This window comes from Atractosteus spatula, chromosome 5 (genome assembly GCF_055471065.1).
Source record: "Atractosteus spatula isolate fAtrSpa1 chromosome 5, fAtrSpa1.hap1, whole genome shotgun sequence".
NCBI lineage: Eukaryota > Metazoa > Chordata > Actinopteri > Semionotiformes > Lepisosteidae > Atractosteus > Atractosteus spatula.
The window spans coordinates 54,267,683-54,292,012 of record NC_142710.1 but is presented as its reverse complement, the minus strand read 5'-3'; the positions used below and the strand labels follow the sequence as shown (position 1 = coordinate 54,292,012).

At 37.0% G+C, this 24,330-nt stretch overlaps 3 protein-coding genes across 3 annotated transcripts; 1 reads left to right on the top strand and 2 right to left on the bottom strand.

Moving 5' to 3' along the window:
* Positions 1–606: 606 nt before the first annotated feature.
* LOC148835280 (rabenosyn-5-like) lies at positions 607–13,029 on the top strand. The gene is made up of 12 exons (XM_088916414.1): positions 607–723; positions 2,992–3,317; positions 4,319–4,453; positions 5,796–5,896; positions 6,469–6,514; positions 6,601–6,762; positions 7,932–8,176; positions 8,635–8,705; positions 8,857–8,943; positions 9,339–9,441; positions 9,852–9,956; positions 10,217–13,029. The coding sequence occupies exons 2-12, from the start codon at positions 3,155–3,157 to the stop codon at positions 11,336–11,338; spliced, it is 2,340 nt and encodes a 779-aa protein (XP_088772540.1). The 5' UTR covers positions 607–723; positions 2,992–3,154; the 3' UTR covers positions 11,339–13,029.
* A 140-nt stretch (positions 13,030–13,169) lies between these two features.
* Positions 13,170–17,252, bottom strand: LOC148835279 (small ribosomal subunit protein mS25-like). Its single transcript, XM_088916416.1, has 4 exons — positions 17,027–17,252; positions 16,690–16,796; positions 15,686–15,773; positions 13,170–13,739 (listed from the first exon to the last, which is right to left on the bottom strand). The coding sequence occupies exons 1-4, from the start codon at positions 17,158–17,160 to the stop codon at positions 13,550–13,552; spliced, it is 519 nt and encodes a 172-aa protein (XP_088772542.1). The 5' UTR covers positions 17,161–17,252; the 3' UTR covers positions 13,170–13,549.
* Positions 17,253–19,475: 2,223 nt separating this feature from the next.
* Positions 19,476–24,008, bottom strand: LOC148835278 (nuclear receptor subfamily 2 group C member 2-like). Its single transcript, XM_088917794.1, has 5 exons — positions 23,803–24,008; positions 23,473–23,612; positions 22,948–23,085; positions 22,240–22,345; positions 19,476–22,027 (listed from the first exon to the last, which is right to left on the bottom strand). The coding sequence occupies exons 1-5, from the start codon at positions 23,916–23,918 to the stop codon at positions 21,853–21,855; spliced, it is 675 nt and encodes a 224-aa protein (XP_088773920.1). The 5' UTR covers positions 23,919–24,008; the 3' UTR covers positions 19,476–21,852.
* Between the last annotated feature and the right edge of the window lie 322 nt (positions 24,009–24,330).

Sequence of the window (24,330 nt, the reverse complement as noted above, 5' to 3'; positions counted from 1 at the left end):
TTAAGCAATAGATGTTTAAAAATATTAAAGTGGATAAAACAAATGTAGAAACAATGCTGGGTTAAAAAAACTAAGCAATGCTTTGCAGGAACTGCTGACAGCCTCACAAGTGTAATTTTTGACACAGTTCTTTCTTTTGAACTTCATATTATAAGCAATAACTAAAGCGTTTTATTACCCTGGCAATACTGCAAAATAAGATATTCTCCTTTCCTTATTGTTTAATAGAATGTCATATTCTCTGACATTCCAAGTCATTTTTATCCAGACTGTACAAAATACTGCTTCCAGGGTTATAACCAAAGCAAAGAGGTTATTAACCGTATTACATCAGTGCGAGCTATACAGTACAGTGCAGAAATTATTTTGAAATCCTGTTTTGACATAAAAAATGTAATATGCCTTTTTTAAACCAGAGATGTATTCTCATGCAGATATATTCTAATGCAAAAATTCTTTCTGAAAGAAGTCAAACATGATATAAAGATCAACTGTTAATCCACATGCAACAGAAGACCCCAGAAAAGATGTTTTAGTGCTGTATGTCCTCTCTGCCTTCCTATCCGCTACACTGCGCTGCACTGTAATCACGTGGCACGTCATGTGACTGGCAGGGCTGTGGGTAACCTTTCACCTGTGGAGAGTGTATTCTATGTAGCCAGCGATCGGCAGCTGTCAAAATATACTGTACTATCAGTAAAAAAGATCTATACAGCGTGATTTGTGAGTATTAGCGCATTGATTAATTTATCCGTTTTGTATGTATGACGGATGATTGCTTTTCTCGCCTGGATCGGGTTATTTTCTGTTGTGTGATTTCTGCATTGTGTGTAGTAACAGATCCAGTTCAGCGAAAGAGCACTACAGTGTATATTAGCCAGGGTTTTCCTTATCGGTTTGATTAATTTTTCAAATATTCTGATGCTGAAAGCTGTGCACTAGACCGATTATGTCTCTTTTATTATTGTGTTTGCAACACAGTGTTTGTTTCTGTTACACGATTAACCAATAACATTTTGTAAATTTAACTTGATTAAATCCCATCAAGAGTTTGCCATACATATTTAATATTACTATAGACCCAAGACAATAATGATTATATGCTTTTAAACATGTCACGCGAAATGCTTCGTGAGTGTTGATAATAGATCTTTGGATTGTTTTTGTGGTTTTAGTAAGTGAGTGTAAAATAATCTAAAAGTACAGTGATTAGAACAAAACGCTTAAGAAACAGCGGATCCCAAGACATCCGAGAACACGTCCTTGTTGTAATCGACAGTCAAGGACTACTTACTTGTCTTGTTCATCTCCATTTTTTTAAGCCTTCAAGCCTTATTTCACACAGTAACCATGTTGTGTTGAGGGTTACAGAAGATTTGCACGACTCTTTAAGGAGGCGATACTGTGAAGTATTCACCAAGTGAAACAAAATCAGTCAGCCACCCCATGCCCCTCGGTAACTGACCGAAGAGTACGAGTCAAGCCTCATGCTACCTCCTTCAAATTGTGCTCGTTTGGAGCAGCTGTCCTGGCCTTTCGTGATTATAAGGCTTTTGTGTAGCGCTTTTCGCTAAATGGTTTTTCTTTTTTCATTTTAAAATCAAGTTAAAGTATTGACATGCTGTGTTGAGTTAAAACACTGAACACTTCAGCTGATAGAATAAAAATTAAATTGTTTTAATTTCTTTGGGTGTGCCTACACGCCTGCGTTTCACGTCAAAAGAAGGCCATTTAGAAGCCATTGAGAGGTGTGGACCTTACAAGCGTTTAATTATGAGAAACTCAGCTGAGGCTTTTAACATCTGTACAACCTTTTCTGTTCCAGTATTCTGTTCCCCCCTGCTGTTAGTGACCCTCTTATATTGCACCCTTTTAAGGCGTGCTGAAGCCTGGCAGCTCTGATTTCTCCAGCAGGCCCAAGGGATTAAATATAACAGGGACAATGTTAAATTAAGAGCAGCTGTCTCTTTTTTTCTAGTCTGTGATGAAGATAAGGAAGACTTTTTAGTGCTATTAGATCAAACAGATTAGGAGAAAACACACCAATAGTTGTGTGGTGTATTTCTAAACCATTGCCTTGATTTTTTTATTTTAATCTGGAATTGCCAATTATTGTTTATGATACACCTTCCCAATTTTTAATTACCAATTTTTAAAAAAACTTGGCTATTGGCAACAAATCCTTTACCAATCCTTACTCATTAATTCAGTGTACTTCAGGCTCCACAGTGCCTGACACAGTCAGAATTAGTTTTTTTCAGGTATCCATAGAACTTCTAAAACTTCTGTATCCTGTATGTTTAAACTATTTTAATGCTCTAAATTAAAGAGTTCTTGTTGTCATTTATTTTCATGGTAAACAGCTCAGTGAAATGTTAATTTTGTATATCAACCATTTCTGTATCATGTTTTAAGAGTTTCACATTATTGCTAAAACAATTATTTACTTCGATCTCATTATTTACTTTTCGTTGGATACAGCAGTACTGAAAAAATATTAATACTGAATTATTGCAGTGGAAGTGAAGTGTCTGTGATTCTAGTTACATCATAGTCACAAGCTGAAAACTAACAATTTGTATTTACTGTTAAAATCATGCTTTCTTGACTGGTTTATTCATTTAAGGTTTCCTGATATAATTCCATAATGGAAGTGCATTGCAGGAAGTAAATGACTCACACTCCCACTTGGAGAACAATTGGAAAACTCCCAATTGGAAAATGTAATGCATAGAGGCATTTGTTTCTGTTTTAATACTTAATGTTGCAAAAATGAAACTGCTGTCTAAGCAGGGCAGTGCTGTCTGATTGTTGAATGCCTTATTGAATTTTGATTTTAGAGCATTTTTACAAGTTCTTCATTCGACCTGTCCTGTGCTTATCACCCACACTGTAAAATATTGAATATTTTAAAAGTAAGAAAATCATGAATGCAGAAGCTCATAAAGAAAATGTAGGTTATTTTTACTGAATGTCTTGATGTTTTTTTAGGTTCTATGTGGGTGGCTTATGGCCATGGAATACCTAAAGGCTAAAGTTTTCCTCTGGCTTGGAGCACTATGAGGCAGCCATATTACTCTGGGGGAGCCTCTCTCTGGCACCAGCAGTTCCGTTTCTCCACAGCTTTTGTCCACCAGCAGCCCGCATTTCAAAAATGGCATCCAGCTACCCACCTCCGTTCGAGGAGCAGGGGGAGGTGAGGGAAGGCTTTCTCTGTCCGCTGTGCCTGAAGGACCTGCAGTCCTTCTACCAGCTCCAGGCACACTACGAGGACGAGCACTCTGGGGAAGACAGGGACGTCAAGGGACAGATAAAAAGTAAGAGCCAGCTTTAAAACCTTAGGTTAGGTTAGGCCAGGAGCTCTATCACCCTGTAACTCATAACTGACAAGCTAAGCAGGTGTAAGCCTGGCCAGTACCTGGATGGGAGACCTCCTGGGAAAAGCTAAGGTTGCTGCTGGAAGAGTTGTTAGTGGGACCAGTAAGGGGTGCTTACCCTACAGTGTGTGTGGCTCCTAATTCCCCATTATAGTGATGGGGACACTGTAAAAAAAAAAAGGCACTGTCCTTTGGATGAGATATAAAACCATGTTCCCAACACTCCGTGTGATTAAAAATCCCAGGATGTACACTTGTGTCTTGGCCAAATTTCCTTGGTCTTTACCGGTCATGGCCTCATAATCCCCATCTATGGGGCTTCATCACTCTATTCTCCTCCCCACTGATAGCCAATGTGTGGTGAGTGTACCGGCACACTTTGGCTGCTGTTGCATCATCCAGGTGGGGGCCACATATTGTTGGTAATGGAGTCCCTATTATCTGTCAAGCACTATGTAAGTGTAAGGAATTTTTATTAATCAATTAATCCTCAAAGTTAGTTTTTTCTTCTCCAGCTGAGGTTTCAGTTGATCTTTTTTCTTTTTGTGAGAAAGGAGCTAATGTCAAACTTTTATTAGCACGTGTCCTGTTCAAACAAGCTAATGTCAAACTTTTTTGTCCTGTTCAAACATTACTTATTACTTTTCTGGGCCTGTTGTACGTTTGGATGGTTTGGATGTTGCCATGTTGAGACGGGGGTGAAGTGAAGGCGTGGCTTCATGACTTTTTTAAACATAATAAGAGAGACATCCTTGGATGACAACAGCCTCCGTGCATTTCAGGCTTATTTGCTGCCTGGGTTTCCCTATTTTATTCAATTCTATCGCTGTTTGCTCAGCCATTTATACCTTCATTCATGGCATTTCTGTTACTCCCTCTTAACTAATGAAGGACTCCTGATTTAAATGTCAATCCTCCGGGTGTCTCTCCTCTCCTGTAAGGTCTGGTGCAGAAAGCCAAGAAAGCCAAAGACAAGCTCCTGAAGCGTGATGGGGAAGACCGAGCTGAATCTGGGAGCTATGAGTCTTTCTACTATGGAGGAGTTGATCCATATATGTGGGAACCCCAAGAACTGGGTAAGACTGAAACACTTTTAACAAATGCCCTGCAGTCAGTATCTGTATAGCTGACTCATTCAAAATATGTATTAAAACGTGAAAATAGACAAATCATATGAAGTACTTGCCAAAATGCAAACTAAAATGCATGCCTCCTTATAGCACTAAGAGTGGGTGAGGAATTTTGCAAAAATAAATATTGCTTCAAAAATGAGAGTGACAGTTTGCAGTCAGAATGAATCGGTTAACTCAGTTTGATAATGCTTCAAAATAAGTCAATGAGGTTGTTAGTCAAAATGAATTGTAAAAGGAAAAATGCTTGAACCATTAGATCACCGTATTTAATGACTATTTAACCACCGGGCTCAGGTGGACTACAGAGATAAATTCAGTATTATTACTTGTAGAATTTAGGTTCTTTTATTAACACTTTATGTGTTTTAATACTTGTGGGGGATGGTTAAATTACACACAGTTGAATAAAAAATGTGGCTGCAGATAAAGATTTCACTATTGTGTTTGTTGTTGTTGTTAATTACTTGCTAAGCAGACAACCTTATGTCATATCATAAGTTATGATAGTTCACAAGTGTAAAAGTAGAAGACTTTCACTTGCTGGAGCCCTGCACATTTCATTGTTACTTTTTCATTAGTAATTCATACAAAACAAGCCCTTTTTATCTAAATAATCAGATAGTTGTATAGGTAAGACCAAAGAACCCTGTAGCCCTAGATCAGTGGTTCTCAGCCCTGGTCCTGGAGGAACACTACAGTATGTCATATTTTTTGCTCTGTTTTAATTGTCCTTAAAACACTAGCTAATGGAGTTCAGTTTTCTATTTGCGGTATGTTTATAAATTTGCTTTCGGATCATTAAAGATCAAATGGGATCTATAATTGGTATCAACCCTGTACCTGTATTTTTCCACTGAATATAACCAATTGGACTTCACTCCTGATACAGAGTATGTCTTATATAGTGTCATTCCCACCTGTGTCTTTTCATCATCAAGTCACAAACAAGTAAAAGAGCTGTTTAGTCAGAAATAACAGCAAGCCCGTTGAGGAGGGACTCTAAACTCTGCATGCTGAAGTTGGAAACAGCACCCTTTGCAGTAGAGAATTCTTGACACTCAGGATTGACAGGAGAAACAAATCTGATAAAAGTCTAAACAAGCAAGCTGATCAATTAAGTCATTACCTGGCACTGAAAACCAGCTGAGAGCTCAACTGGCATGGAAACCAGCAGGCTGTGTTTCCTCAGTAGCAGGGTTAGGGTTATCCTAGAGGACTGGATCTGTTCATTTATACTACATACAGTACATTATAATTCAGCCAACATACTTTTTCCCATGTCTAGGTGCAACCAGATGTCACCTAGAAAGCTTCAAGAAACACAGAGCTGCACGAATTGACCACTATGTTATTGAAGTAAATAAATTAATAATCAGATTGGAAAAGGTGAGTGGTATTTCATTGTAAAGGGGTTTGCTGACATTCCTGAGATAAAATACTGAAAGTTGTTGTGGAGATTCTCTGATGTGTAGCTCAAACAAAAACAAGTTCTGTACTTAATTTGTTTCATGCCTATTGGTAGACTAACAAACTTTCAATTTCATGTGTCATCAGATAAACTAGGTGGATAAAATACAATATTTCATCAACACACTTTTATAGCACAGAGACATTTTTAACTCTCAATCTCTGTGTTGTGAATAACGAATTATCTCTAGATGCTACAAATTAAAATTTTTTTTTAAAGTATGTATATACTGTATGTAAACCGTTATGTCTTTGACGGGTCGTCCAGGTGTAGATTTTAATTCTTGGTGTTTCATTGTATCTGATACAGTACACTATGTGATACAATACACTAAAGGATGAACTATCACAGTCACAGTTTTGCACGTTTGTACAGATCTGCTTTATTCCCTAAGAATTACATTTCTGAAATCAATATAATGAGAAGTGACAAATGTGAAAATGTGTTCATTAAGCAATACATAAGTCTTTTATTTCCTTCTCACTATTAGTTAACAGCATTTGATAGGACCAATGCAGATGCTGCCACAATTAGAGGTGAGTAGAAGACTCGTCAGTCTTTTAAATGATATATTCAGTCGCCCTGTTTTTTAACTGTTGGTTATTATAATTCTCTTCTTTAGCAATTGAAAAGTCTGTTGTTTCGTGGGTAAATGACCAAGATGTGCCATTCTGCCCTGACTGTGGCAACAAGTTCAACATTCGAAACAGACGCCACCACTGCCGTCTCTGTGGATCCATCATGTGCAAGAAGTGCATGGAGTTTGTAACCCTACCCCTGGCACGTGAGTGACCACCTTTCTGGAAGCCCCTCCCTGTGGCCTGGCTGTGGGCATCTGCTCACATTGTATGCTGTGTTGTCTGTACATAGCAAAGAGAGATATGAGAAGAGATCTGCTGGTCCATTGAGGTTGCTTAGATTGTATTGAATTCTTCTTTTGAACATCCTTACAGGATATTTTAGGATCAGCCTGCACAAAATGTGTGGATCTGTACTAAACCCCTACAGTTCTTTGTTTGAAGAAGGATATTGTACTGTTTGTCCTAACTAATATTAAGTATCAGGTATATTTTGGATGTGTACGCCACTTTTCCCTCATCTTGGGTGACTGCATTGATTATTTAAGTGCTCTGATGGTGGTAGTGGGTGAAATCAGAATTGCTGGATAGAGCAGGAAAATATCTGTCAGAGCGCTTTTGCAGAAATTAAGTTGTATAATCCCATTTGAGTGGAGAGCAGAAGGAAGTTTTGCAGAGCTGGCCTGCCAGATCATACAACAAAGACTGCACTTACAAGACCAGTACAACTAAGAACAAAAGACTTTAAAAGAAAGAAAAAGTAGGAGAAAGAGATATTGGAATAAGTTCATTCTTCAATGATGAACTGAATCTGTAATGTATTAGGAACTGATGGGACTCAGAATTAATGATCAGAGAATTCAAGGAAAATAGAGTAAATATTTAATGAATCAATAAACCCCCAGTTTGTTACTGAGCACATGCATGTAGTTGTCCTTTTTGCTTTGGTTTAGAATGCCAGCTCCCCAGGGGAGGATTATTTATTGAAAATAGGTATGCATATATAAAAGATCAGTTTCTGAGTACATTAGGGTTTGTTAGTGTTAGTATTTAAGTGTGCACAGGCTTTGGAACCAACTGGATACAATCATATAAACATTAGTTTGTGTCTCATTTTAGTTCTTTTTTTAAACAAATACTTTGCTTAATTATTTCTCAACCACCAAACAGTTCACAGAAAATTTCTCTGACTGATGGGGGGGGGGGGGCGTTATTATTTTACCAGATGCTTGTACTCAAGCTGATGAAGGCTGAGGTTGAAGTTTTTGGTTAAGCTAACTTTGCCAGCTCCTTTCAGGATTTTCAATCCTGGAATGAAATAAACTGTGTGCAGGCAGGGTCTGGGGTTAGAGCTGTTGTGCTTTTCCCATGTCAGACAAGCTAACAAGCGGCACCAGGGAGGCCCTGTGTGCCCCAGGTAGCCCCGGCCAGTCATCCAGTGTCAGTGTGCAGAGCTCCCGCCGTGGAAGCATCAGCAGCCTGAGTAGCGTGAGCTCAGTGCTGGAGGAGAAGGACGAAGACCGTATCCGTTGCTGTCGCCACTGCATGGACGTGCTTTTGAAGCGCCAGCAGAAGCTGGAAGAGAAAGACCACGTGCCCGATATCGTCAAGCTCTATGAGGTACATTAGCGGTCTGGTCTCTCTTTGTTCTGTGACGTACTGTACACAAGTGGTCTGGTCTTTTTTTGGAGGCATGGGTTCAAATCCCACTGATAACACCATATGATGTCTGTGACCACCCCTGAATTTGCTTCCGGGTAGTTTTGTGGTCACACTGTGAGCCTTTTCTCAGTGATCACACTTCCAATGTTTGAATGCAGAACAAACAGAAGACTTGCTACCAGCTTCCATTTCCTGTCACTGTGAAAGATCTGTGAAGACTGAAATAACCGTAGCTTGAGCTAATATCACTCCTTATCCAGTTATTATGAGTAGTATTATATGTTAACCATATCATTATTCACTGCCAGATGCATTTCTGAAATCAATGTAATGAGAAGTGACAGCATATTTTCAGAACGATCCTGAGAATGATTTCTATCTACTGCTAAATTATTTTTTCCTCCTCTTTTTTCTAGAAACTGAGAATTTGCATTGAGAAAGTGGATCAGAAGGCTCCTGAGTATATAAAAATGGCAGAATCATTAAAGTAAGTAATATCTGCATGATTTATAACAAAATCCAAAGTATTGTAGCCGGTGCTTTGAAGAACAATATTGGTTTTCAAACACTTTAGCCACCTTAATCATTTTTACTAATGATTTTTTTTTCTGCCAATTTATCCCTTTATTTACTTTCAGTGCTGGGGAGACAACCTACAATTTAGAGCATGCCAATGGCCTCAGGCTGGAGGTCCAGAAGTACTATGAGCTGATAGATGCACTAAGGTATATCCCACAAGAAAATACTTTTCGGATGACTGGATATTAACTGACTTTATTCTTCAGGCATTATAATTGCAGTGCAGCAACACAGGTAGCAATGTTTTTTTTCGCCTGTAAATACAGTATATAGTCCTATTATTGTTAATCTGTTGAAGGGAGCTGTTGAGAAGAGAATGGTTGTTTACTTTTTTCTGTTTAATAAAATCAATACAGTTGTGCTCTCTGTTGCATACTTTACAGTTTTAAAAAATAACAACTTTATAGCCTGCTGGTCCCTGATACTGTCAGGAGATTCTACATTTATAAAATGCAACAGCAAACGCAACAACCATTATTTTTTTCTTGTATGAATTTGTCATAATGTCAGTAATTTAGATATACTACTTTTCTTAATGCAGTAAGAAAATTCTCACACTAGGCATGAATGAGGAGCCAAAGCCACATCCGAAGACCCAGCAGCTACAGCGGATGATTAGATACTCAGCCACACTCTTTGTACAGGTAGGACTGGAATGGGGGTGAGGAGGGAAGGTCATATGCGTTTTTAATTATTGTTTTACTCTCTACTCCAGATACTCCCTTTTCACAAAACCTTCTGTTAGTTATCTGAAGGACATTTGACACGGAGAGTGGAAACTGGAATGTAAAATCTTTGTTTTTTTGTCTTTTTAAAAAGTAGCAAAGATAACTAAAATGAGAGAAAGGCAGGTCAGAAATATTGTTTATCTCAATACCCAATACACAGGTCAAGATGATGCAAATGTATAAATTAAGGGATTTCAGACCCTATTTTGAATTTCTGTGCTGTTTGTTTTCAAGTGTTTTCTTAAGATTTCCTCTTTCTGAATCTGCAGGGCCAAAAAAAAGCCTCTTTCAATACCATCTCTGAAAACTCCTGCTGTATTTTTTAGGAAAAATTGCTGGGGCTGATGTCCCTGCCTACAAAAGAAAAATACGACGAGCTGAAGGAGAAACGGAAGCAGGAGATCGAGAGGAAGTTGCAGCTGGAGAGACAGGTGAGAAGGTTTCACCAAACTGTAACTCGTATATTTCTGTTATCCCTTTCAGATCTGTTTCTTCATCTTTTTATAAGTGGAAAAATATTGAAAAATTGCATAAATCATTAAAAACATGCTTCTCGGTTTGAATGCATTTCCTTAATATTGAAACAAATGGTCATCTGAGATATGAGACACTGTACACTGGCTCTGCTGTTAAGAGTGAAATGAATGATAGCACATCCAGTTACGTAAAACCACATTTGTTTTTGTTCTAGGCTGCGCTCGAGACGCAAAAAAGGAGAGCCGAAGAGAAGCCCCGAGATCAGTTCCGTCTGGCTGCCAGCACCAACGGCGAAGCCACGCCATTGCCCAAGCCCTCCATGACCAAAGCGAGTGGATGGCTGCCCAACTCCAGCGTTCTGCACACCCAGGAGATCAAGGATCCTCTCCTCCAGCAAATAGACAACATCAAATCCTTCATCCGCCAGGCCAAAGCGGCTAATAAGGTAGACGAAGTCAACATGCTGGAGGAGAACCTCCGTCAGCTGCAGGACGAGTACGACCAGCAGCAGACCATGCTGGCCATTAGGCTGTCCAAGCAGATGGCCGAAGAGGAGGCCATGCAGCAGAAGCAGCTCCAGGTCCTGGAGGAGAAGGAATGGGAGCGAGAGCACTGTAAGGCATCGCAAAACATGCGAACACGCTCTTTAGATTTTCGGGAGGCCTCGCCCTTTCAGGGAGAGGATTCTGGGAAACGTGCCACAGACAGTGAAAGCTTAGGTGCCGCCACAACAAAGATCAGCCCCTTATCCAAAACGCAGTCCATGAAAGCTTTCCATCACCTGCCTAGCCGGGAAAAGACTCCTCCTCTGCCGCAGCAGGATGAACTGAGACACCGTTCAAAACCAGAACAGAACAAGCCTGCTACCTCTTTAAACCCGTTCGAAGATGAAGACTCCACGCCCATTGAAGATGACCCCTCGAACCCTTTCGCAGAAGAAATTTCAAAAGAACAGTCCGCCTCAATAAGGAAGCTTCCGAACGGTGAAAAGGAATACAACCCATTTGAAGACGAGGAGGAGGAGGTGGGATCCAGTGGCCATGGCGAGATCAAGGGGTACCTGAACCCATTCGACGAGGAGGACAACGGCAATCCTTTCAGCGAAGCACGAACCACACCAGTCGCCGAGAGCGCATCCACCAATCCCTTTGACACCGATGATGCTATTGATGAAAACGTCATTGAGGAAGAGCTGCTGATCCAGCAGATTGATAATATCAGAGCGTACATTTTTGATGCCAAGCAGAGTGGCCGGGCTGACGAAGTGGAATTGCTGTCGGAGAACCTACGAGAACTACAGCGCACTCTACAAGAGCAGAAAAGAAAAACGCACTAATTTTTTTTTGTGTGTATTTGTCTGGAAGGGTGGGGGATCAGTCCTATACTGTTTTTTGTCTTGTACACCAATGTACTCGAGTGTATTATCATCTGCAGACCCTTCTGTTGACATTTGCCACAAAAAGCACAATATTGGAAAAAGTACACCAAATTCTTTCTTCAATTAGTAAAATGAGTTAAATTTGAAATACACTGAATATTATTCTGTTTATGTCTTTATACTTTGATTTCCTTCACATTCAGTGACTTAAATTTAGTTCTTGAGAAGTGGGTACACACCGTAAGAATGGTCATTTAGGCAGGGCAGTGTTTTATACTAAATATCTCATTTCAGAACTGAAAAACGACTATGTGAATGATTGTTTTATAATTTTAGGAATGTCTTAATAGCATACACAGAAAATGTCTTGCAGAAATACTTCATTAAAAAAATCAAATCAAGCCAGAAGCTAGCCCAAACTATTGTATATTTAAAGATGTTAATGTTGCAGGATGATTGGCAAAATGTTAAAAACTCTGTACCACTGCTTCTATTGCTGTAAAGTATTAGCTACCTTTTATATACATTGATGCCATCAGTAATATTTTGCTTTCACTACCTATAGGTTTAGCTCCGTCTTAAAAACAATGTTTCACTTTAGCGAAGCATTTATTTTCTTCTAGTGCCGTCTATTCTGCTTTGTCCCTTTTCATTCATCTACATTAGGTTAGCTGTATGGCTTAAATTCAAGAAGGCAACTGTCCAGTCTGCCACAATCTGTATGTAGTGAAAACTGAATTATTTAGATGGTTCTCTGTAATCAGGTGCCTTGACTGTTACATGCTAGCAGTGTGACGGCCCTCTGAGCGATATTTCATACAATTTTCATGAACATGCTGAACAATAGCTTTGTCAGTTTTTGTCCAAATCATTTTAAACCAAACATGTCCCAGTATGGCTCCCTTCATTCACCTCAATAAATCAGTAATTTGTCCATAAAAATACATAATTTCTCTGGCTTCTTTAGCTTTGTCCTTTAGTGTTTAATTGAAAGAATTCACTCATTAATGGGTAGCTTCCTTAATCTGTAGAGACAAATTCCATTAAAAAAGGGAGTACTTTTCCCAGGACCTCATATTGCCACCTGCTTTGTCATTCCCATTGTATTGGAATCAGATTAGCTCACCTTCTGTACTAAAATTTCCCCAATACCTCCACTGGAAGCACAAGTTTGTGTTATAGAAGAAGTGTTGGAAAAATGGAGCCGCAGAATTATGGAACTAGTAAACTTAATTTTTTTTTGTATATATATATAAAATCTTTCTCTTCAGCCTAACTTTTTAAAACATATGTAGTAAAACTGACTTTCTTCTTGTTTTAAAACTGTAACACTAACCAAAAAAGTATTATGGATATCAGTGATACATCTTGAAAAAATTATTTAGACATGTTTTTAGACCGCTCTTATGCAGTTTAGCTTTTTGAGACCTTGTTTAAACCAAGCTGACATTAATCAAGTCCAGTACTGTATGTACACTATCAAAATTTACCACTAAAGAAAAGCTATAGACTATAAACAGTACACATTGTAAATGCTTGTGTTAAATGTTGAAGATTAATAATGTAGCTTTGAATATACTGCCTGTACTCCTTTCATGATCGGGGTTGATGTCATTCTGCACTAATAAAACTGGCTTCTGCCCAAGAAAGTGTAAAACTTATTTTTTCTTTAAGTGATGTTATCATCTGTTATCACCACCAGCATTGGCATTACAGCCCTTAAATTGGTTGATCATCGAAAGATCAATGATGAAATCTGTTATCTAATTAAGGTACACAAATAAAATAATTTAGAACTTTCAGTGCTTTTTATTTTTATGACAAAAAGATTTTTTAAGTTATGATTTTGTAATGTTTATCGAATATGATCTTCTCCTTTTCTAGGAATGTAAAGGCTTTCTAGATACACATATCACGATAACCCCATGTGACAGTAAGTCTTCTTTCAGGGACCCAAAAGGCTCAGGAGATGGCTTTGCGCTCCTTCAACATCTCAGATGGTACAAAAAAATCCTGGGGATCAGCACTACCAGTGGTAGTAAATGAACTAAAACAGCTTAAACTTCTTTGTATAAAAAAATCAGCACTTTCAGATCTCCTTTAAACAGACACAAAATTCCATCAAATGAAGAGCCACAACATATATACAAGAGTCCCAGGCATGTGTGATCAGTCCTCAGCTGACTTCATCTGTGCCTTATATTTGCCCGTCATTTCCTTGGGCAAGGGTACCAGGCCAGGACAGGGCACCTGGCCCTCCACCTCACACATGCACTCCTTCAGACAGTACTTCTTGGGACCGAAATGGGCAGGGTTGGACGCCACCATCCGAGCCATTTCCTCAGCCTGCAAAACCTCCCTGAGTGAGGGGAGGAGAGGGAGAAGGAGGTGACGAGAAGAACAGGAGAAAAAACCTTTCTGTCCAGTGCAGCAGGTACTGAGAATAGATGCAATTTTCAACGTCAATAAAGCTTTAAATTAAAAAAGTAATTTTAAGCTGTATCAAGGGTGTTTTTGTATATCTCCCATGACTTACAAACATACAGCAAACTGTTTAGAAATTTTGGGATTTAAAATATATAAATATAAATGGGCAAAAAATAAAAAGCAGAACTTGTACAACATGCAGTGCCGAGATCTATTAAATATTTAAAAAAACATGGAGCTACTGACACTGTAGTTGCTTAGTAAACAAGCAAATGCAGTTGTTTTTCTTTTATGTACAGAAATTGAAGAAAGTGTGAATTTTAGCAGCAAAACTTCTCATTGGGAAGATGTAAGCTGTGGTGTAGTATAGGAATCTTTTTCAGGCACATTGCTGTTCCTGATCTCTCAAGTTTGCAAACTAGTTACACAAAAACAGGGGGATTGGTTTCTGAAACATTGTAATTTCTTTGCTGCTAAGACTTAACACAAAATCACAGATTGGGCAGACACTAGACAAATGAAGTTTAACACTGGTGAGTCAAACTCAATCAAGCCAGAAACTGGGAACACATACAACCCAAGTGCAAATGTGACTGAACTTCACAAAACCATAAAAGGATGGGGCTCATAAAACTAGCACTCACATCACCTTAAATCCATTAAAGTATTTATTTAGACTCAATCTGTTCCACCCAGTCTGAATCTACATTCAATAACAAACTCAACTCTTTGCTCTTGTTCTTGTTCTTTAGCAAACATCAGGTCTTCACTAACTAGCATTAACTTTTCTTCTCATTAACTATCCCAGCTGATCCTGTTTGGCCAGTGAAGCTTTTTGTAACAATGCTTGCTTCCCTGACACAGCAGCAGCAAGTTTTATCATTTTCCCTCTCTTGCTTCAACCCCATTGAACCTGGCAGACAACTATGGAGTCTGCCTGTTTCACACCTGTATTTCCCTCAAGCACCTCTAACTCACTGAGTCCTTCAGGCCTGTAAGCCAACTCAACTCATTACTAATGAGGACTTTCCCCCTTTGGGGCTCTCACTCTCTATCATTTCACACCAGAGCTTAGGTACAGAATGAAACCTTTTCCCTCCTGGCTGTTCTTATAAAGACTCTTCTTTAACCCAGAGGAGTGGCTAATTCTACAAGGAGCCTATCCTGACACCTCTTCTTCCTCATGAGGAATTTCACTCCTCCTGAATGCTAGTTGGTCAATCGGACCAGGTATGTCTCATTATACAGGTTTTTCCAATTAACAGATGGCTCACAAAGCCACTCTCTCAAACTCACTAAGGGATTTTGGCATTTATTATTCATGGTGGTAGGAATAAAAAAGTAAAAAATGCTTGGGCATATTGATAAATGTGTGAATTTAAGTTGTGGCAAGTTATACTTAAGCTTTACAATGCACTAGCAAGAATTTTCGAATTTTTGAGTTCATTTTTGGTCACCTGACCACAAAAAGATTACAGCCTTAAGAATAAAATCAGGAATTTCCAACAAGTACCAACAATGATTACAGATCTTAGGGCCAGGAGTATAAACCAAAAGGGAATTCATTTGGGAGAACAGGAAACACTTCTTTACAAGAAATCTTGGTGTGGTCTAAAATAGGTTTCACTATCAGGAGGTTGAGTACCAGTATCTGACTTATTATTAACAAACATCTAAATTAAATTTTAGATTCACTTGGCTACCGAACTATCAAAAAGTAAAATGGGTCAAATGGCCTCCTCTCACCTGCAACCTTTCTTATGTTTTTAAACATTTGTGAGGGATAAACTAAAAACCTCGGCCTTTTTTCTTGACAAAGTGTAGACTTCACTGGGATAAACCTTGATTGAGAAAATCTTCAAGTTTGCCATTACTCACTGAGATTTGCCCAGAATCTTCTTGACATGATGCGTTATCTGTATGTGATCCTTTCCTTCTACATCCACCAAAACCTGTTCGCCGTCATCTGCACAGGCAGGAAAAACAGTTAGGAAAGCAGGAAGCACCCTTGTCTAAACACATTCCACTGCGTCTTACAATTTTATTGATTTTTTCTCTTTATTACAATGTTTTAACTAATCCTGTATGGTTATTTTCCATATTGTGTATTCTACATTTATTAACCTTTCATAACAGTTAAGCTTTGTATCCAGATGTGGACCTAAATGTATTTTAAATCCCTTTTAATTAAAAGCTAGAAGAAAATATGTAATACAGTGCTGTCTTCCATTCACATGACTTTATTGAGATTGACACAGCAGAACTGCCTTAGCATTTTAGGAGGACTAACGTAAGAAAGAGAGCAGGTCCGAGAGCTTTTAGGGATCAATAGGAATTTACAACATAATAAAATATACACATTAAAAAAAGACTGGAAAAAATATTAAAATCTGTTAAATTTTAAGATTTTGAAATTCTTCTCTCTATAGAAGAAATCTACTGTATTAAACCATCCCAAAAAAAAACGCCAGGCCAAGGGAACTTAACTATAAGCCCGCGGTTCTTATATATCTCTCTTGAAAAAGTCTTGAGAGAATAGGTTGCATATAGGGAAACAAGCAGGTTTTGTTAAATATGGTCTATAAACATCCTCACCAAGCCAAGTCATGTGCTAGACTTTTGTTGATAAGATTCTCATTGAACAGCACCTCAACACCTTTGAGTGTGCTTTGCCGTTTTTTAATATTATATGTCATATATACAACATCGTTTTTATTGTATATTTATTGCTGTGACCACTTTGGATAAATTCAATGATTTACAGCTCCCAGTGCTTACAAAACACCGCCCGTTATATAACAGAATAGTAAGTTAAATGCAGCTTACGCAGTTCAAAACCATGCCGTATCCAGACTAATTTCATTCTTTAGAAAAATACTTACCAAGATAAAACTTCACAAATGGGGACGGAGTTAGATTTTTATACATCACGATCTGGACCCAAGGGTTTTTATACTGGATTTGAGGAATTTTAAAAAATACAAACTTTCTGGAGGAAAAAATAAAATAAGTTTAGTGACACAAAACTTATTTTAATTGATTATAGTGGCACACTTTCTAAAAGCTTTAAGACAATATTAAGACAACGTTTAATAAATGGACATTTTTGTCCTAAATTAATTCTTATCCGACTGAAAAAAAACCCTTAATAACATACAAATACTTTTGTGTTTGTTTTGTACAGTATCTTATTATAGATGCAGTCTTCTCCGCACTGACCTTGCGCCATCGCTCAGCTCTCCATGCGTGTTGTAATTCACAGTCATTATTTTCACGGAGTTTTTAAATACTACATCTCCCTTCTGAAGATATTCCAGTGTTCTCCTAATGGGAAACCTTCCTTTCATAGGCATTGTTATTAGCTAATTTTACATGCAGAAACACAAAACAAAAAAACATACACTCTCTACTTACAATACATGCCTCACTACCTTTGACCTGCGGGTAAAACATGAATCAAACTGCATTATTGTCATTGTAGTTCAATGGCTTTCGGGACATCTTTCGGGATATCACAAATTTGTACCTTAATGAAAATCCTTTTTCGCTTAAAAGTTTTTTCCATCTTATGTTATAAAAATTAAAATAGATCGTAAACAAGCATTATTATAATTTCATTTCACGAATCATTATGCTTTCACTGAACTACATTAACCACAATGCCTCAATTTCACCAGTTTCCGGCGGAGCCGAATGTGTGTATTAAAATAATGTTGCGTGTATTTTCTTTGGCAAGGGCTGGATACGAAGGTGTGCTTGACAGTGGTTCTATTCTTCGTTCTCAGACGTCTATTAAATTACATATTCAATTAATATCAAACTTTAAGGAAGATCTAGATATTCTCTCATATCGTAACTCAATAACTCAGAACCAGGAATATACTAAGAGGCATTTAAAACACAATGAATGGAACCAATATCATTTGTTGCATTTGAAATATCTCAGAATATATATTATATATACTGTATATACACCTGCATACATAAATTTGAAAGCCAGACGGTTTTGTAATTCAGTGGGTTTACTGCAGAATGTATTTAATCAAGATTTAGTTATTTCAAACTAAAGACTGAATAGCAATGAAGAAAAACTTTCATTAGCCAGGCCTGCCTGACACCAGTTAGTTCTTCAAACATTTTTTTAGTCCTGAAAGCTTTGACTGAGGTTTTCTGGGAACTCCTGGGCTCCATACTCCTGTTGGTGTTGGCTATTACGAAGGTTTCCATGTTAACCATCATCTCTGCCTACAATAGAGATGAGTTTCAGATGTTGGTGTGTTATTGGTCAGGGCCCTTTTAATTTCAATTTGCTCTAGATCTGACCCAAATGAGTCTCCCTGCCCAAGATTGACTCTGCCTTCCTCTTAACAGGCCAGAATGTATAGTTTTACTGTTTGTGGTGTTTTATTAACTACCTACATAAGAACATACAAATCTTCAAAATTAAATCTAAACACATTCTACACCTTGACCTATTATACACTAGTATAGTAGTTGTGAATACAGTAAAAAATATATTGTAAAAACAATTTTTTTGAGACAATTGGCATAATTACAACATATTATTTCAAAATAATGTTATCTCAAACTTCTGTTTTTCTAAGCTATACCGTTATTTTGACATATGCTTCTCATAATCTGGTCAAACTGAAGGAGAAGTCGCTTTTTATTAGTCTATACCAAGATCAACACAGAATCAGGCACTTGTCAGAATTGCATTCCATATTTGGGTAGGTCTGCACAAATAAATATATTGTTATAATATTGGGTTGTAATATTGTGAATACTGGTATTCCCAAAAATATCTTAAAAGCGAAAGCATTTTAAGCGAAGTGAAATGAAATAAAAATTTCAAGCAAAGGCTGGCCTCTTTGACAGGACGGAGATCTCCTGGTCTAGGACATGGTCCTGGAAAACCAAAATCCAGATGCTTTTATTGGTCACCATTATATCACTAGTATCTGTACACTTGGAACTATTTCATTTTTTACCTCTGAAGTGGCTGAATTGTGCTTTAAGTAGCCGAGACATGAAATTAGTATACCAACACCAAGTAGCACTCACGGCCTAGAACTGGTCATTCCCGATTTTCTCAGTTAAAAGAAATATGTATCACAACAGACAGGTGCCTTTAGAAATTGTTTTGACAGTGACTCATAAGACATACAGTACTGAACTGCATGGACCACAGTTGGCTACCCTTGTCCATTATACTTTTTCAAACAGCAGGCGATTAAGATCTAAAAAACAACAGGTTACCTGACTTCTAAGCAAACAGCTTTTTCAATTCAGTAATTAGTACCAGAAGTTAGATGAAAAACAATGGACCCTGCAGCCCTTGAGAACTGGAATTGCCTACTCTTGCTCTGTAGACTGAATATCCAGGTGTTGTGCACAAAAGGTGAGGTGAGTGTGACTTCTATGTTGTGCATGCATTAGCCTGGGACACACAGCAGGGGGCCATAGTTAACAACAGATCATGTGGGTAACATTAGCATATCATATGTTACATATATGATACATAGATCATGTTTTTAAGATTCTTGCAACTACCTTTGCATGTAAATTAAACCACACACTTAGGGCAATGTAGACTGAAGAACACAATTATGTATCCAAGTCATACAAAACCAATTAAAACCACACAGGAAACAAGGCATCACAAAACTGCATTAAGTACTTTTAATTGTATAAACTGCTCTTTCAGATAGTAGTATCTTTTTAGCCACAATGTTGTAACTCCACATTTTTACAGCATTTAATAAAATGCATAAGCTAATCCATGCACTGCAATGCTCTATATACAAAAACAACAATGCAACTTTTCTTCAGGATTGAAGACACAGACCAGATTATAAAAGATTCTGATTAAAAAAGAACATGCACTCATTTTCAATGAAATTACATGTACAGTACAAAGCCAAATTCACATAAAAGAAAAGAGATAAACAACAGTCTTGGCAGGTTTTAAAAACCTAAAGATCAGATTATTAACATACATACAATTCAGGTTAAAATTAAGTTATACATCAATTCTGTTGTACCAAATACTGTGGATTTTATGGATGGACATGGCTTTATGGGCATCATTACATGTTGATTTGCAGAGTTACACATTTCTATGCACAGATTTACTTTGGAAAGGCAAAACAAGTTACCATTTTTAAATCTATAAATATAATGTTACCATTTCTTCATATACAGCGTGCATCTTTAACATCAGATTTGCAACTAATAACAATTTTGAAGGTAACAGCTACTAATTGTTAATATGAAATCATTTGCTATGCAAAAAAAAAAACAAAACCATCAGAAAGCTGACAAATACCAACATACAACACTATAATTTAGAGACTATCTTTGAGATCTTGTTTGCAATATATAGGAATACAGGATAATAGAAAAAGCATGTCTTCACATAAGACCCACAGTGTTTGTCACTCTTATAGAGCCTTGAAACACTGCACCTAGCTGTTGTAGAAAGGCTTACTAGTGTGCAAATCCTTTACTTTTATTTTGTTTCTGTGAAGAAACTAGCCTCAAAATGTCTAAAAATGAAACAAAAATAACAAACAAGAAACTGCAAATCTTTCACAAAATAGCGAGCATCTCATACAGCATTTGATTGTCATGGCAGCAAATGAAAAGTTAGCTGTGAACATGTCATGCAAACAAAAAGGCCATTGTTTAAAATTAGGATACTTACATTTCCCATCTGGGAAACAAGGTGAGAATTTGATGGACATGTGAATACAAACGTATATGGAACAAACGTACAGTTGGCAATTAAAAATTCCACATCCAATTATGTAATTGTCTACATTTATTCTCAAATGTGTACTTATAGGTGAATATATTCATAGAAACACACTACTTATGTGTCTTTGTTGAGCCTTATAATGAAGTATTCATCAATTAAGTTATTCACCTTTTTTGATAATTACCTATAGAAATGCAACGTTTTTTTTCAGTATTTAAATGGAACTCCACGTATATTTCTGTGGTTACTTTTAGAGAAAGCTGTTGATGTTATCTGTTAAAAACATGAAATAAATGACCCTGTATTGGACAAAACGGTTAGAAAATGAATGGCTGTAAGGAAATTACCAAGATCGCTAGACATTCTCATAATGAACAAGAACAGATTCATTTCAAGGCTGTTGTCAATTTTAACATTCTTACTTTAAACAAGAACACACTGTATTGTATACCAAGGCTGAGGTGAATTTCAACACAAATCTACTCCACACATAATTTCCAACACTAGTCAGCCTGCTAGTTTCTGCATAGGCCGTGCCCTGCATATGATTAACCTAACGGAAAACAGCAATAAAATCACACAAAAGGGCTTATATGATTAGAAGTTCAATATTCCTATTTTTTTTATTTTAGGGTAAACAATCCATATTTGGATTTCTGTTTACAAAGTTCAAAACTAAAACATTTACATCTTGTCATTTTGTCACTTTTCACTGAGTTTGGTAAATGGCATTGAAATGTTTATCTACCCTATGGCTGCTATATGTGTTTGCATTTTGTTGCTATTGTTAGCAGAATTAAAATGTGGACTGTTAGTATTATTTATAAAAAAAGTTAAGAAAAACTTTTAAAAAGGCTTAACAAACTGAAGTTTCATTATTAATTTTGTTGCTGCCAATGGTCGCTACAGAATTATTAAAAAATGAACAAAAAGGCAATAGCATCACTTGATGAGATTAATTCCTTTTTTGATACAAAGTATAAACTCAAAATCTGGTCCATCCATGGAATTTTAAGTAAAGGTGCAGAAGGAATCTTCTATCTCCATTATTTTATCTTATTTTATAACATATTTTATAACATAGTATTCACAACAGGAAAACATGTTTCCACTTTACAATAGTTTGGACACTGTAAGAGTGTACATGTCGAAAAAATGACTTGTTGATTCTAGCCCTGATACATATTTTTCTCTTCTTTGCCTCAAGCAAAAAGAACCGAAGACATTTTAAAAAATAAATAGAAATGCCATCTTTAAACAGTGGCTAATTGTTAAAAGTTACAGACTATGCAGATGTCCCTGTGATCTGGCTGTTGTATTCTGCAGTTTCCATTTTCAGAATGTAGGGGATTATACTGTCAATAGGAACATTTCCTATGAGGCCGGTGAAGAACAACTCTTCTGTTATGCCAGAGCTCATGAGCCGAAGTGCTGGGAGGCGCATCAGTATACGTGCTAATCTAGAAATGAAGAAATAAGAATTAGAACGATCAAAAATCCAGGTTGTAATTTTTCTACATTTTTCTCATTTTACTTGTAAACTTATGGTAAACCCACTATATTCTGCCAACTACCCTTGAAGAACTAGAGCCTTGATTATACTCATATACTGTATATCTTGGGAAAAGTGTATGATCCTCACAGTACTTTAAAACAATGCTTATGGCCATACCTGTATGTGTCATCTGGATATGTCTTCTGCACATAATCCTGTAACTCCATCTGTGCCTTTTCTTGAAACTTTTCAATCTGGTTTGTACTGCTTAGACCTGGGTGATCTGAAGGAATGCAATTATTTACCATGATTAAAGACTCATTCCACAGTCTTTACGGTTTTGATTTTCTCTGTTATTTTTAGAAGCAGATAGAAACAATTCAGTTTAATTCTCACTGATTTCTCAAAATGTTGCTCATGTGAAGTTGAAAATCAAAAATGATGATAATACAAGTAAAAAGATGATTTGGAAGGTAATAGAGAAGTGAAGCAATGAAACAGCGTACTCAGATTTCCTTTGGGAAAAAAAAGTATTTTATACAGTTGATTATAAAAAAGACTATACACACTATACCAGATCCAAGAGGACACCACAATAGGGTCAAAACAAGGCAAGCGCAAAACAAGAACAAATTATACATTTTGCCCATGTATGTACTTGTTTGAAAACTTTGAAACTGAATTACAGTTCACTTTTTGTATTCAAAAACTTGTTCAGAATGACATATTATTAAACTTTACTATTTAATTTTGTACACAATATAAGTGATTTAGATGTTTTATTATAAGACATTGGATAGAAACAAATAGTTGGAAATAAGATTAAACATATAAATAAAATTAGAAATATTTATATAGGTTCATATTTGGAAGTGAATTACTTACCAGGACTGAACAATACAATAGCCTTAAGATATGCATACTCATATCCATCTATTTCCAATTTAGCCATGCTGTTACAAAACTCTTGTAGCTTCCAGATATGCTCCATCACCAGTTTTATCCTATCCCCTGACAACTTATCTAGAATAAAACAAAATATAGCACGTAAACATACCGAGGTCAAAAGGTTTAAGCTATCGAGTAAGCACCCCAGGGTGTACAGTGAAATATGGAAAAATGTACATTTAAGAGAAGCTGTGCATGAACAATAGAGTATTTGTACATATTTACACAAAATCTTTAGTCTTTTCCAATATTCTAATGCAATGTCTCGCTATGCTATGTGTAGTAGCTCATTTGCCCAAGCATCCACAAAATCATTCTAAAACAGATTTCAGAGCTACTACATACAACATTGTGTTTAACTGTAATGAAAATGATCATGTTTTAAAATGTCAGGTTTACAGCTGTTATAAAGGGTAAAACAATTTTCAGCTCTGTGCTTACAAAGTAAAAACGGCAACATACCATCTTGAATGCTATTTTGTAGGTGGTTGACAATAGCTGCAAGGATTGTTGAAAGACTCATAACCTGTGCACACTGTGCCAAGCCTAGTGTAAACAGTTCATTCCAGCAGGCACGGACAAGACTGGTATTGCAATCCTGGCTGTTGAGAAAACATTTGGAGAGTCACATCTCTCAATTTCTGCAGATTCATCATGTATAATGTCACAACTACATCAAAAGTACTCCAAAAACCAAAGTGCAGAGTGCAGTTAAAATAACTCCAATAGAACAAACAGGAACTATTTAGTACCACTTTGCTTCATTTACTATTGTAACCATACAATTCCTACCCCAGGGCTTGGAATGCAGGAATGGACCTGGCCCAGTGCATGGAAAGAAACAGCAATCGAGAGGCAGATTCACAGATATAATGTACATTCAGATATTCTGGCATGGGACTTGGCATTGTCAGCTACAACAGAAAAAAAAACTTATGTTAGTCTGACAAGTCATTAAATTATTATAAATAATTATAGATAATCATAAGACCCTATAAGAGCTACAATTAAAACCCTATCAATTTTGCAGCTGTGTAAAATGTGGCATTTGCCGTGAAATCTCGTCTCCATGGAGAAATCTGGTCTGTACTGTTTACAACACTGACATCCGGTGAATTAACTTGTTTGTTGAAGGCAAGGCTTTGTGTTTTAATGCAGAAATCCATTTGAATTGAAAAATGCTTATTGTGAAGTGAACATTGCTAAAGGGTCTTTTGCCACCTGACTACAATGAATCCCCACACAAACCTCTATTCAGTAAATGGTAAATACTGGCATATTGTGGTGTGTTTCTTCTAATAACGTATGGGGATCTGAACC

Bases quoted from the DNA above. Each gene is read 5' to 3' on its own strand.
- LOC148835279 (XM_088916416.1), bottom strand. From the start codon at position 17,160: ATGCCTATGAAAGGAAGGTTTCCCATTAGGAGAACACTGGAATATCTT. The intron at 15,774-16,689 runs GTAAGTATTTTT...CTGCCTGTGCAG, and splicing joins ATTTGTGAAGTTTTATCTTG to ATGACGGCGAACAGGTTTTG. The intron at 13,740-15,685 runs GTGAGTAATGGC...CCCCTCACTCAG, and splicing joins AAGATTCTGGGCAAATCTCA to GGAGGTTTTGCAGGCTGAGG.
- LOC148835280 (XM_088916414.1), top strand. From the start codon at position 3,155: ATGGCATCCAGCTACCCACCTCCGTTCGAGGAGCAGGGGGAGGTGAGG. The intron at 3,318-4,318 runs GTAAGAGCCAGC...CTCTCCTGTAAG, and splicing joins CGTCAAGGGACAGATAAAAA to GTCTGGTGCAGAAAGCCAAG. The intron at 8,706-8,856 runs GTAAGTAATATC...ATTTACTTTCAG, and splicing joins AAAATGGCAGAATCATTAAA to TGCTGGGGAGACAACCTACA.
- LOC148835278 (XM_088917794.1), bottom strand. From the start codon at position 23,918: ATGCCAAGTCCCATGCCAGAATATCTGAATGTACATTATATCTGTGAA. The intron at 22,346-22,947 runs GTAAGTAATTCA...GCATTCCTTCAG, and splicing joins TATTGTATTGTTCAGTCCTG to ATCACCCAGGTCTAAGCAGT. The intron at 22,028-22,239 runs GTATGGCCATAA...CTTCATTTCTAG, and splicing joins TATCCAGATGACACATACAG to ATTAGCACGTATACTGATGC.